A 14,384-nucleotide genomic window follows, 5' to 3' on the forward strand; every position below is an offset into this window, starting at 1 on the left:
AAGCCGGTGCAAGCGGGCTGCATTGGCGGTAATGGTCCCGACCTTTTGAAAAACGTGAACGTTGAATGCCCCCCCCCCCCCTCCCCCACACCCCGACCCCTCCTACGGTAAACATACTGTAAGACCTGAGAGTGTGTTTGAGGGTCTGCCAAGATGTTGTGTGGGACTCGTAGTGCGACTGAGGGAGGGCTAATCCAGAGGAAAGGGAGCAGGGAGAGTCGGTGTAGGTTGATGAGCTGAATGGAATTTGGCGAACACCTGCCGGGAGGACTTAAAGATGTCTCCGTGCACAGGTTCTTGTACAGTAAGCACGCAGCCGAGCGGCTAAAGAATTGGATCAGACCGTCCAGGAGTTCACAGGAACACACACACACACACACTTCCCGTCGCCACCATCCCATAACCTATTATATCATCTTTTGAATATCGCTCTTGTTTTTCCTCTCTCTCTCTCTCTCTTCTCTGTCTCCCTTCTTTTTTTTTTTTCTATCCAGGATGTCTTCCAAGCGACCAGCCTCTCCATATGGGGGGACAGATGGAGAGGTAACCATGGCAACCAGCAGACAGCGAATGGATGATGGGGATAGCGAAGGACTCATCCACCTCCCCCTGGTCTCCTACTGCGGCAAGGTGTCCCCTCGCTCGCCCACCAACCGCAACTTGGACAGCCCCCCCAACATGGTGAGGACAGCCACCGTCTTTTTTTTCTTTTTTTGTTGTGCACCCGATTGTCGTTCTTGTGTTTGTGAGTGCCCCCCCTTTGCCCCCCACGGGTGCCGGCAGCCGGAGAGACATCCGGTACGAGCCCCACGAGTCAAGGCATCCGTCATGTTAAACTTGACTAAACTAAACTATCCTCGTTGAGAATTTAACTTTTGTTTCACAAGAAATATTTCATATGTCCTTGGAGAGTCGATAAGTCTGCTTTAGGAAGCAAAAAATGTAATTAACCTTCCTTCCTTTAACTGAAATGGGATTATAATCTAGTTCATGTAAATATAATTATTACATTCAAGCGATGGGTAATTATTTAGCATATTGAAAACTGTGTGCCGACTGGGTATGTTGTTTACTCCTCTAATGGTAACCGAGAGTCACCTTTTAAACTCCAAACACAAAGCCAACAATGTGGACACCAAATGTATGTTGGTGACTCAGGCATGAAAAGAGTGAGTTTTCTAAAGAGTAATTGACTGTCTCCGTGTGAAAAGCACTTTGGCGCTGTTTTTTTTTCTAAAATGGATAGTTCAAGGCTCCCGCTTAGGTGCGCACGCGTTTTGCTCCGGCGAGCGCGAGACACCTGCTCTTCGCCTTGAGCCCATTTCATGCCCGTTTGTGTGACTGTAAAAATCCGAGCCGTTCCAGTGAGTCATTCTCTCCGGGATGAAGTGGGACATTGTGCGGCGGCAGTGTGTGCGTCTCTGTAGGTCTGCGTGCATTTTGTCCCGTGCGCCTTATTTGTGCCTCACATGTGTGATTCATGTTAAATATTAGCGGAGGACCTCGCTGTGCATCGGCTCCTCGCAGACTCCCGCTGGCTTCCTTTCATTTCTGTGTGTGTGTGTGTGTGTGTGTGTGTGTGTGTGTGCATTGTGAAGATGACTCCTGCATGGGACTCGTTCAGCGTTTACAACGCATGTTTCAGTACATGAGTGCGATTACGTGACCCTCTTGTGCGTTTTTTAGGCCCTTTTTAAAATCATCCGTAAAACATTGACTTTCCACTGCGAGAAACGCTTTATTAACACGTTAGGGAAATGAATGAGTCTTTATAGTGTCCCTTGTCTTCTCCTGGGGCCTCACCTTGATACACACTAGTCACAGCCACACTCTGATAACCGCCGGCAACCTTTCCCCCCCACCCCCCACACGCTGACAATAAATGCCCTGCGTGCTGTAAAACAATGAAACGGTGCTTAGCAGCAGTAATGGAGAGCTAATTCATTTAATTAGCCCACTGATTAGCCGGCAGGCCCCTCCCACCCTGGACTCTGCATGTGTGGCAGGTGCCGGCTGTAAACCAAAGTCCTGGGACCGGGAAACACACGCACACACACTCTCTCTGGGTTATCTTCTGCTGTTGGGGACAGGGATTGATAGATTTATCTTTTCCCATATTCAAACAAATATAAAAACACGTCAACTTTGGACGCAGTTGGTTTAATCGGCGTCCCCTCCTGAAAACTTCTTAAATTTCCCTTCACGACTGCTGTCTAGTCAATGACAGCAGAAGGGGGGCCAGCGTTGATGTGTGTGTTTGTGTCACTTGTGTTGTCAAAAAGGGGGGTTGGGGGGGGCTCTCATACGTGGCATAATAGCTGATATTGCTTATAAAGTGGGAAGCCAGTGTGTGTGTGTGTGCGTGTATGTGTGTGTGTGTCTAGCAGGCGGGATGGGGGCTTATCCGACTGCCTGCTTGGCATGTTGTAAGATGTGTGTTAAGTTTTCTTTTAGGGTGGTGGCGGCGGTGGTGGTGGGTGGGGTTTACAGCTTCAATCCCTTTGCAGCTGACTGTCAGTGAGAGAGATTTAAAGCGGGGGGGGTCTGTCCCTCTCAAGGCAATTGTCGTTATGTGATAGGGGACGGGGGGGTGGGGGGGTTAAAAGGCTTTGGAAGTGAGGCAGCGGGGGAGAGCGAGCGGAGGGAAGGGGGCGGCGTGCCGAGCCTACGGCTTCATCCCGTCACAGTTAATGAACGGTGACCTCTACATCCCGCCCGCCGAGCTTTGCCCCCCCACTTTACCTGAAACACACAAAACAAACTGAAACTGCACTCGCACACATTTAAAAAGGAGCCACGTTATTTACTTCTTTCACATTTTTCTTTAGTGCGAACCGAGGCACTCAGGATGAAACGGGTGTTTTTCACAATGGACGCGGTGGAGCTAAAAGGGCGTTCTATTGGGTGTGAGGTGTCCGCGCCTCGCCGGCGGACCCTGATTGGCTGAGAGTGGCTCAGATCGGAAGGCTTTTAGTGGCAGTTTGGTGCTACGATGCAATCAAAGGACGTTTTACTTTACCCCAAACTGAAGTAAGCACATATGAAAACGGCTGAATTATTACAACGCTGTTCCTTTTACATTTGTGCAGGTGCAGAACTTTTCCTTCTCGCTTGCTTTTCTTTTCGGATCAGTCAGAGGCAGATGTTTTATGGCCAAACGCTAATTATCTCACCAACGAACGGGATGCACGCCACTGCGGCAGCAAACCATAAAGATATTTCATCAGGCATTATTCCTTTTTAATTTTTCCCTCCTGCCCTCTTTTTTTGTGCAATTTCTATGTGTGATTAAGTGTGTGCGCGCATGTGAATTTGACAGATTTAACACAGTCATTGAGCAGTCTTGAGACACAGTGGTCACACTTAATTTCTCATGCCAGTGATGCACTAATGAATCAACACACGCTCGCCTGTCAACAGCGAGGGGTCGCGGTAAGATATTCTGCCGCTCATTCTGGTCCGACTGCAATTTCGAGCCCAGAAAAATACAGCTGCATGTTTCTAGATTCGGAAAAGGCCAAGTGCTCGATTCTCGGACAATGCGCTTTGAAATATAGAATGAGAATGTTGTGTGTGTGATAAACTAAAATTATTGCGCGTGTGGTAATTCGAGGGCCTTCCATCGAAGTAGCTCAACTGTATTGTCGTAACAGGAGGATAAAAAGTAACACTTGTGCCGGCCCGAGGGACCTCAAAGTCAGAACCGACAGTGTCTGTGTTTAGCCGTGGCGTGTAAGGGGATTTGCTGCATGCATACGTGTGTGTGTGTGTGTTTGGCGGTGTAATCGGAGGTGTGTTAAGTGTATGTTGTGACGATTGGCAGCTCTGGCAGGAGAGCTAAGTCTTTACCCCCCTGCAGGAGTGATCAGTGACATGCGTGTGTGTGTGCGTGTGTGTGTGTGTGTGTGTGTGTGTGTGTGTGTGAGGATTTTAATCGAGCAGCTGTTTCCAGTTCTTCCCACTGCCACATTGTCCATGCCTTGATCCGAAACGACGCGCCAAGCTCCCAATATCGCTTTCTCTTTTCGTCACACATACACCTTGCTCAGCCTGAGACATGTCAGGCCATGGTGGGGAGAGACGAGGGGAGGGGGAGGAAAGGGAGGGAGTGTTTCTTCCATCGGGCCACAGAGAAGGAGGAAGGGAAGAAGAAGAAGAAGAGAAACATGAACGGTGGCATCTGTGCTGGCTGTAGAAAAAAAAAAAAAGCTTTTTGGATGTTTATTTTCCCCCCCTCTTTTTCTGGCACGAGTTACGTGTTTTTTAAACCAACCTCCCCTCACAGATGAGCTTAAGAAGACAAAAGTTGTTTAATTCGGTTCCATTGCAGAGGCAGTAAAAGGATAAAGAGTGAGGCGCAATTTTTACTTTGTTCCAGTCGTTTTGGAAGAGAATTGACATCTGCAAACTAAAGGCAGAACCGCCCACACTGCCAGCCTGCCACATCCAGTGCATATAAATACATATATGCACATTTAACACACACACCTACAGGCTATGTGCACTCGCGGTGTCACATGTACATGTACGCACAGAAAATGGCTGCAAAAACCTGAGAGGAGGGCATGAGCTTTTTACAGTAGCCAGAATTTGCGTTTGTACTCATGAATAAATGCATGTTGGTGAGAAAAAAAGTTTCTCAGCAGCTCGCGGCCGCGGAGGTCGGGTGTGTGTGTGTGTGTGTGTGTGTGTGTCTCTCCGTCGGACTTCACCGAATCAAACGTGGTGGGAATGTCGACGGGGCACGTGGATTAAATACTGGGAGGTTGATGGGAGGGGGGGGGGACATAAGCCGTTTAGGTTGCCTCCGGGAGCAGGTCGTCTGTCTGACTTCACGCGGGAATAATGTCACGGGCCCTAATTCAGCCCATGTTTTGAAGAAGCCCCGGCTCCCCGCTAATTCCCCTCGATATGGAAATGACCTTCATTGTCGAGCGCGAGATGACGCGCGAGATGACATCAGATTTGGCGACAGCGCGGAGAAATCCGAGAACCCCACCGCCCCACACACCCCCAACCTTGCGCATTTTCGTACTCTGTTTTGTTTTGTTTTGCGCGCGACATCTTTCTTGAAAGAAAGAGTGCGGCTTTTTTTTTTTTTTTTTTTTTTTTTTAAGTAGGCGCTGGATTAGATAAATGGGATGTGACAGGTGTGACTGCTGGCTTCAAGATGCCCCCCCCCCCTCTCTCTCTCTCTGCATGTATCTCCCTGTCAACCTGCTCTCTCTCATTTCCTCTAATAACATCACCTCTCTCTCTCCTTCCCCTTTCTCCTTTTCTTTGACTTCTACCCACTTGCGCTCCTCTGTCTCCCTCCATCTTTGCGCGGCGTGCCAGCGCTGATGCAACCCGTGATCACAAAAGCCGCTTGCTCGCACTCTCAATTTCCCTAATCTGAAGAGCAGGGAGGGAGCGAGAAAAGGGAACGCCGCGAGGGAGCAAGGGAGGGAGACGGGTGCCGGTCGAGCCGTCAGCTCGGTCAGACGGGGAGCCGAGAGAAGAGCAAAGTCTTTCATCACAAGATCACCCTCTCCCCTCACTCTCCTCACCCCTCCTCACACCCTCTCCCCTTCGCGGCGGCCCTCGGGCCGGACTGAGGGTTCGAGGCCTCGTCTCCGCCATCGTACACACGCGACTGCCCTCCCGGCACCCCCCCCCCTCACCCCGCTGTAGAGGATTAGTGAATAATTGAGCGCTGCTGACTTATCCAGCACGTGGACGAGTCGGTGAAGTGTGACAGAGGTCCGCTGCTCCTCACACTGACCTAAGCGCTGTCCACGTTGTTGAAAGCCTCGGCTTCATTCCGCGAATGACACGCTGGCTTAAGACGTTTCGTTTTCCCCCCGCTTTACAAGCGGTAAAGGATGCGATCCGGGGGTCACCTGGGTACCAGATGACCTCATTGTGGACTGTGATCCCAGAGTTCCACTTCCACCAGCAGCCCGGCGAGTTAATGATTAGAAAGCCATAAGACGCCATAATGTCACTAATAGAACGGAATGCACCACCGTGTCGCGTCTCTAAGCACACGCACGTCAACGCTCAGACAGTCAGTGTGTGTGTGTGTGTGTGTGTGTGTGTGGGGCACCGTCTTAGTCGACGTGCTCTATATTGCGGTGACATTAGCCAAAGATTAACCCCGTGGACCATTGACCCTCGTGTCTACAGAGTGCTTAGCTGACAGTAGTTAGAGAACACAACACGGGCGTTAACACACCTTGGCGCTGGGACGGGAGGACGCGGCACGCGGCGGCCTCCTCTTCCTCCGGTTAGCCGAGGCTCGGCCGGCATTGAGTCACGCAGGGCTTTCCCCCGCAAATGCATGTTTTACCAGGTCAAAGGGGATGGCGCTGACATGTGACGACATGTCCTTTTGACACGGTTCACTCATGCAACATTGTCACGGTAATCTTTTTGAAATGCAATTGAAAAATCAATTGCATTTAGCGAAAACAAATTGTCGCCAAAGAGCAGAGGATTCAAAATGAGGAAATTCTAATCTCAATTTTTTTTATTCTTCTCATTTCCGGAGGTCATTAAACTGCACATATCAGAGCCCCTTCAAACCCGGATAATTATTCTCACCACAGCTTGGCAAAATGCACGGCTTCACTCTGAGCCGTATATATTATGTTCTGTATCCCTCAATCTGACTCCTCTTTTTGTTACTCCCTTTCATGAGTTTATGGAAATGATTTGACACCTCTCCAAAGCTTTGTTAACAAAAAAAAGGATTCCATTTATTATTTTTGTGTGTGATTGTCCTGTTTGATGGAGTTGCTTCCTCAGCATTAATCGCCGCAAATCGCAGGACGAGCTGAAGCTTTGGGTATCGGGGACAGTAGAGTTGGACGTCCCTCAAAGACGTGGCGATGAAGCCTTCGCAAAAAAGAGTCAGCGTGACTTTCCGAGTCTTTCATGTAGTTGCTCTGTCAAGTACCTCCAAGTCAGTCAAATGCAGATTGCCGGGGGATGTGAGAGACGGGGAAGAAGAAGAAGAAGATGAAGATGTGTGCCCTAACTTGAGATAACTGGCCGGGGATGACAGTTAAGCTGTGAGGAAGATGGAGATAATGAAGGGTGTATGCCAGCTCCTCCTCCTCCGTTTTTTCCCCCCCACTTTGTTTATTCCCAGCTAAAAGTTTTACTCAATTCTTTCTATCTAATCGTTCATATCTTCCTTGCAGGAGCATGACCCCACCAAGAGGAGCTCCCTGAGCCCTTACCCCCAGCACAATGCTACCTCACCGGGCAAAGAGGACGGCGGAGGGCGGCCCTGCAGCGACGGCGGCTCCGTCGCCCTGGGGACACCAGAGAGGCGCAAGGGCAGCCTGGCCGACGTGGTGGACACGCTGAAGCAGCGCAAGATGGAGGAGCTGATCAAGAACGAGCCGGAAGGTCAGTGTCGCGAGCGCCCGCCCGCCTGCCTCCCTGTCGTCCTTTTCTTCCTGCTTCCCGTCTCAGGTGGGAGGCGACACGGACCCGACGGCGCCAGCTGTTCGGGGGGCCCTATTGTCCGCCGCTCGCTTTGCATATCTGCCACAACCGGACGGATAAGACGTGTGCATGCGTGCGCAAGTGTGTAGTATTGTTTTGCAACATTGTGCACGAAGAAGCCGTCAATGTTTCCCGGATGCTAAATGAGGGTTAAACGTGTCTCAACACCTTTCCCCGCTGGCTCTGAACCCCTCTCAGGATTACTCTCTCTCTCTCTCTCTGCCCTCAGATGAACATTTCACACGCTGTTGCAGACACCAAAGCAGATTTTCGCCCAGGGCCACATAGCTTAGCTCGATTAGCCCCCACATTTTATTCTCAAATTCAGCCCTGGGCTAACAGTTGGAGTCAAGAGATAAAATTAGCCCATGGTCGGCTCTAATTTCTCATTGGGCACACAAACGGGGGCTGCAGTCAGTATGAGAGGTATGCGAAAGTGTTAACGTGATAAGGAGTTTACCAACAGGTGTCCAACTGACGGGGCGATATTAATAACGCCGTGCTATTTTGCTGGAGATGTCCTCAGCAAAAATTAGTATTGTTTGATTAACAGCAAAAATAAAGACACAATCATGAGTGAGAAAGTGAGGCCTTCATTTTGACAAGGGGCCTTAAATGTTTTGAGCACTACGGGTTGATTGCTAATAAAATGATTTTTGACAGCTAACATCTTGAGATGACTAAATATTACATAATAATTCTACCAGGAATTTTCACTTATTACAGGCAAGTATTTCTTTTTTTTCCACTTACTCCTTGAAGTGGCCTTTGCTTGACAGCGGTTCGAAAACCGGATTCGCTATGCTCAAGGGCACTGAAACAAAGCACATCTGAATTCTTTCTTCTTCTTTTCTCTACATTTGGCCCCATACATGTGTGACATGACATGTGACAGAACGGAGCGTCACTACAGCGTGTGTCCGTACCGTTGTGTGCTGCGACAGGCTTTTCATCCCAACCTTTGATGCCTTCTAACCGTATCCGAGCTTTCCTGTACGGTTTTTAAGGCAATTTGAAGACCGCTGGTTGGCTCGCACCCTTCTGCTCGTTTTCACTCCATGAATCCCCCCCCGCTCTCCACGACCCCTGTTTATCAAGCCGGGCTGTAGTTGAGGTGTGTTTTAGGGTCCGCGAGGAAACTCATCAACTGCCCGGAAAGGGGGGAAAAAGGGCGAGAGAGGAGACGGAGAGAGCGAGAGAGAGAGAGAGAGAGAGAGAGAGAGTGCACGGTGTCTTCTCAGACCCCATTAGCCGACTGATCCAGCGGTGTGTCTTCCGAACCAACCCGGAGCATTATCTGCCCCACGTTTAAATGAACAAAAGCAACGCCAGCGCCTCCAGACCCAGCGCACACACACTTAAACACACACACACACACACACAGAGAAAAAGCCAGGCCAAGCAAGAGAGAAAGGATGAAAGAATAGAGCGTAAAGGAAGAAAAGGGACACTGAGAAAGGATGAAGAGAGGCTAAAGGAAATGGAGAGGGAGGCTGGGAGGGAGGTGTGGGGGGGGAGAAACGGCGAGGGGCGGTATTGAACGCCAGATAGAAATCCCTTTTCTGGGCCCGGCTGGCTATTGTTTGGCTGTGCGGCTCACAAAGGCCATTAGCAGCAAACAGCAGGTTGGGATGAAAATTTAATGAAGGCTTTAATCATTATGAAAGGCCTGGAATATTACTGCTCTCTCTCGTTCTCTCTGTGTCTCTCTCTCTTTCGCATACACACACGCTGCTTCCAATCAATGACACACACACACACACACATTTAGAGTGTAGGAGCATTAACACCAGGAGGGATGTGAACGAGGGTCCAAAGACACAAAATGGGTCAGAAAACGCTAAACATCTCAAAACAGAACGAGAAGCTTGACTTTTCGAAGGGACGCCGTGAGCTAGACATCGCGCACACGCACACACACACACACACACACACACAACGAGACACACACAAGTGCGTCTTAAGTTTGAAAGAGATGGTTCTGTGGCTAGTGATGCTCTACTTAGGTTAGATGAATGAATAGGGGGAGATACTAGGTCAGTGTGTTCGTGTGTGTGTGTGTGTGTGTCTGCTGTTAAAGCCTTTGGGGCCATGTGTATTTGCATTCGTTTTTTGACAATGCACGTGTGTTTGTATGTGTTATGGGACGCATTATTATCTGCATGCACGCAAGCTGTTGGTAGCTGCGTCGAGGTGTGTGTGTGTGTGTGTGTTGGCCTCTTATAAATGACGAGCCGCGTTGTCCCCTATGGCCTGGCCCAACCATGCTCCACCGCTCTCCTGCTCTCTCCATTCATCTCCTGTCTTACTCCACCGGCCACCTGCTACCCTGGAGATACACACACACACTCTCTCTCTCTCACACACAGCCAAACCTCGGTCTTCAATAAATTCCCCAAGAGCGACAGGGAGGAACCGAAGTAACCAAAGATAAGAATGCCATGACACCGGCTCCCATGTGTGTGTGCGTGTTTGTGTGGACGAGCGACTCGGGCTGTGTGTATGTGTGTGTCATTACGGGGAAGAGTGCAGAGAATCGCGTGAGGTCGAGAAGGCGAGCTAAACCAAAAAAGAGAACAACACACACACACACACACACTCAAACACCCACCTGGACAGCTCCCCCGGACTCGCTATTTAACCCCTCGTGACCCCTGTGCCACGGAGCAAGGCCTAGTGATCATCTCTCAGCCCAGCAGGGAGAAAAGACACCCATCTTATGGATGGACGAACAGACAGGCCGTATGTGATTGTAAACTGCAAAATGAAAGAGAGGGAAATTAAAAGGAGAAGAATCACTAAATGGGGCACAGATGTTCCTCTCGGCCCCTGGAGTGGTGCCTTCACTGCCCTGGACATTCAACACACACTCAGCCTCATTCCTCTTCTCTGCTCCCCTCTCCGCTTTGACTGCAAGTGGCTCTCAGTGAGTGCCAGCTGATGTCCTTCTCTGGACCCGTCTGTTGACCCTCTGCTACCCGGCTCCAGCTACCCGTCACCGGGGCTCCGGGGCCTCAGGGCCTGGGGGACTTTTAGAATTGGAATGGTATTTGTCAATAAAATGAAAATAACTAAAAGCTTCTGAATTAGATATTAGTTTAGCTTTTTTTATCAAAGCATCACATAGACTATATGAGTTTTCTGGACCTTTTGATATCAACACATCAGTAGCAATGTAAAACGTCTTCATGCCATCACAGTTATCTAAATCGAGATTGAAATAAAAGTCTCATTTTAACAATAACATCCGACCTGGAAAACCAGTTGCCCACTTTCTTGTAAAACTGACATCCAGTCGGATGAAAGATAATGCTACCGTGGCCTCGGCTCCGCGCGGCCTTGACCCGTACACACGCGTGGGGGAAACTAAAGGCTCGCTCGCGCACACACACACACACACACGCATGCAGCCTTACAGGCGCACACGTTGTGCAGGTTTATAGCTGCCCCTGCGACCTTGAGGTCAAGCAGAATGGTGTTTTTATGGCTGAGCGTACTCGCTGCTCCAAGGCACCGGTTTCCATACTGATAATGCCAAGTCAATGACAGATGTCACGCAACACACACACACACACACACGCACGGCCACACGCACAGGCACATGCTCACACATGCACTAGCAGCACTTCATCTATTTTCGAGGCAGGGAGGGAACCCAGGGCTTGCTTTTAGAGAGCACTGAGGCATTTTATAGGACAGCACTTAGGCGAGGCCATTGTACCACACAAGCACACGGTCGCTGGAGCGCCCTCACGCCTCCGTACACTCCAATGGGCGACAATGGGAAGGGCGTGCACGTTCTCCCAAGGAGAGAGGGAGAGAGAGGCAGAGAAAGAAAGGAAGAGGGATGAAAAAGAGCCAGAGTATAGTGAAGGGATCGGGGAAGTCTCTGGTTCATCCGTCCATCAGCACACATGCCCCCCCCCCCACCCTTCTTCACTCTACCTAATCCCTCCACGGCTCTCGTATTCAGGAGGGGGGGCGGGGGTTGGCCAAGCACATGCACGCACACTAAAAACATCAACGCAGTCATCATGCAGACGTGTGACTTTTAAGGGGACAGGGGAATTCTCCAGAGTGCCACACACACGCACACGCACACGCACAGACCTGCACACATGCAGCAGGTTCACAGCCCTAGCGTGGGAGCGGGCCGACGTCTTTATGCGCTCTCCACCCTTTGTCGGTAATTAGTTAGTTGTATAAATTAACATGAAGTGCAGCGGGACTCTCACGGCCATTGTTCCTCGCAATCATTCTTCTTGCGCTGGGAAAAGGAAGGCGATTTACTCCCCCGCCCCCCCCCCGTCCACCCGAAAAAAAAGAAAAAAACAATTCACTACAAGCGAAATGGAGAAAGTCGAGCCAGAGAGAGACACATGTAGCCGTCCCGGCGGTCAGCGTCGGCCAAAGAGAGATTGACGTGATGCACATCATTTTTTTTTTCTCCCGTCGCAGCTTCTGTCCTGCTGCTCCGCAGAGAGAAAGATGGCTCCCTGTTGCGCTGCTGCCACTCGCTGAGACTTCACTCGTCTTTTTTAAAATTATTTTTATTTATCTTTATCTTCCCACTTATCCGAGTGTCAGTTAACTTACTAGTAGATGGGGGGGGGGGGGGGGGGGGGGACTCACGATTACAACGAATCAATTGTTTTTTTTTCTTCTTCTCTCTGCGGCATGAGAAACAGGCAGCGTCATGGGGCGAACCTGAGGCCTATTGTGGGGCCGGCCATTGTTGGGCCGATGAAAGGCGCATTCAAGTCACTTTTCTTATTGAATTGTTTTGCGTCTGCTTTTCAACGTGGTATTCTCTCTCCAGCTCCGCGCCAGACAATCAGTGGGGATGAAACTCCTTTCTGCCATTCTTCCTGGTCCAGATGAGCGATATTAAGCGGATGAATAGTGTGCGTGCGCGTTCGTGAGTGTGTATGTGTGTGTCGTGGGGGGGGGGGGGGGGCATGCCCCGCCTTTTGTCCAATACATGAGCATAAAAGGGGCTTAGAGAGAGGAGAGAGGGTCCTGTGGTTTTCCCGATGGTGTGTGTGTGGGTTATTGGCCTCCCGGCGTGGCATTAAGTTCGGGACAAAGGCCTGAGGTTCATGAATCAGCCCGGTTGCTTCCATAGCTCCGCTATTGTGACCTGGCCACAATATGACCGCCCTACAGTACGCCGCCGTGTGTGTGTGTGTGTGTGTGTGTGTGTGTGTGTGTGTGTGTGTGTGACGAGGCAGATATTCCTCCGCCACAGGAACGGACCTCTGCGCGTCCTGTCCGTCGTGCGATCGTATGAATATGTTCGGAGGGCTGCGTCCCACCATGGAGGCCTCTTGTCACCAACTCCCAAATGTTAGACAGGCCCCAGTGTCCTGCACCCACCCCTCCCTCCCCCATTGACTTCCATTCAGCGCCACGTCCCATGACCAAATCAGTGGAATCCGTGATTTATCTATTCAGCTCTCTCATAAACTCTCTTGGTTTCTGGACGGCCCCGTCCTGTTCTTGTTGTTTCTTCTGCTGCGTCTGTGATTTTCTTTTCTCTGTCTTTTCTCCCCATTCCCATGGAGAGGAGGAGGAATGTTTTTATGCTGCAAAACGGCTGCAAGATGAATGGGTTTTGTGCAAAGTGCGCCGTCGCGTTGTCCCCTCGCCACTTTTATCGGAAAGGATATTAAATGCAGCCCAAACTTTTCCTTTGAGGCGCTGAACAGTCTGAGAATCGTTGCGGGGAGGAATTTGCTTCTTGGAGGTCGACCAGTTTCTAAACGGCCAGGCGCCCTCAATCATTTTTAGTCCATAAGAGGACTCACTAAGTCAGCGGGTAACTTCAACAATCTCCCATTAGGGAGTTTACTGACATACCAGCAGTTACTTTTTGAGTAGGTGGATGCCGCACTTTTTTTTGGAATGAAATGCTTTTTTTTTTTCTTCTGTTGACATTGTGCCACAGCAAAATATAACAAGCTATCACTTTGCTGCGAGCTTTCCAGACATTTCTGTTAACATGCAAATGTCATAGTGTGTACGCGCATGGAGGCGTCTCTAAGTTTACATAAAGAGCAAACTAGTTGGAAGTTTTGCCTTTATGTTATTTTTAATAACATCCATGTCTTTTTAAGCAATTGTACCGCGGGCTCAATTACAATTGGTAACGCTTTATTTTTTGAGTTGGTAATTTTCCCGACAGTTTCCTGGAGAAAATGCTGTAATTCGTGGGAAATAAAGACAACGTTCTGAGAGTGAGTTAGTTGGGTTGAATTTTGAAACGTTTCAGCTCAAGTTGATCTTTATTCATCATTCATTGATTGTTGAACCAGTTCCTATTTGTTGGACTTGCCGGCCTGTAGACACATTCTGTGCACCCATTCTCCTAGCTGGAAGGGTTCCAATTGGACACTATTTCTTTGTTACCTGTGTGTTAAGATATACAAATAGATCAGCGTATTTATCAGATTAAGATGTTTTAGTGATCGTACCGTGTAAGGAAGTAGAGCTTAGTACAACGTAAGCAAATCAAGCAGGCTAAACAGACTGAAGTGATACTGATGTGTGTTCATACTCGAGCACATTTCTGGGCCCATCCAGACAGAAGAGGCATTGTGTTGCACATGTGCCTCCTCGGTGCTTTGCGCTTAGCGGCAATCCGGCGCAATCGCCACCTACGCCGCTTCCGCTCCCCGTGCTATCCGACAGAGATGGAGGTGGTGCGGCTTTAGTGCTTCACCAGGTAGGGGAAGCGACAAGTTTGGCGAGCCCATAAGTCGTAACCTCCCGCCTCCCGCAGCCACTCTGGCCGTCCATTCAGCGGGCCAGCCCCCCTCGCGCCAGTCACTGTGCCGGCCTTTGAAAGCCTCGGGGTCCCTGTTGATTAACCCCTGGCTTGCTGGTCA

General features: G+C 49.9%; 1 protein-coding gene across 1 annotated transcript in view; it reads left to right on the forward strand.

Moving 5' to 3' along the window:
• Nucleotides 1-14,384, forward strand: part of sox5 (SRY-box transcription factor 5) — a 68,085-nt gene that overhangs the window by 10,232 nt on the left and 43,469 nt on the right. Inside the window, exons 2-3 of the mRNA XM_078100951.1 lie at nt 495-681; nt 7,188-7,398. Coding sequence (XP_077957077.1) covers nt 495-681; nt 7,188-7,398 — 398 coding nt within the window. The remainder of the gene's footprint in view (nt 1-494; nt 682-7,187; nt 7,399-14,384) is intronic.

Source organism: Gasterosteus aculeatus, chromosome 4, assembly GCF_964276395.1.
Source record: "Gasterosteus aculeatus chromosome 4, fGasAcu3.hap1.1, whole genome shotgun sequence".
Classification (NCBI taxonomy): Eukaryota; Metazoa; Chordata; class Actinopteri; order Perciformes; family Gasterosteidae; genus Gasterosteus; species Gasterosteus aculeatus.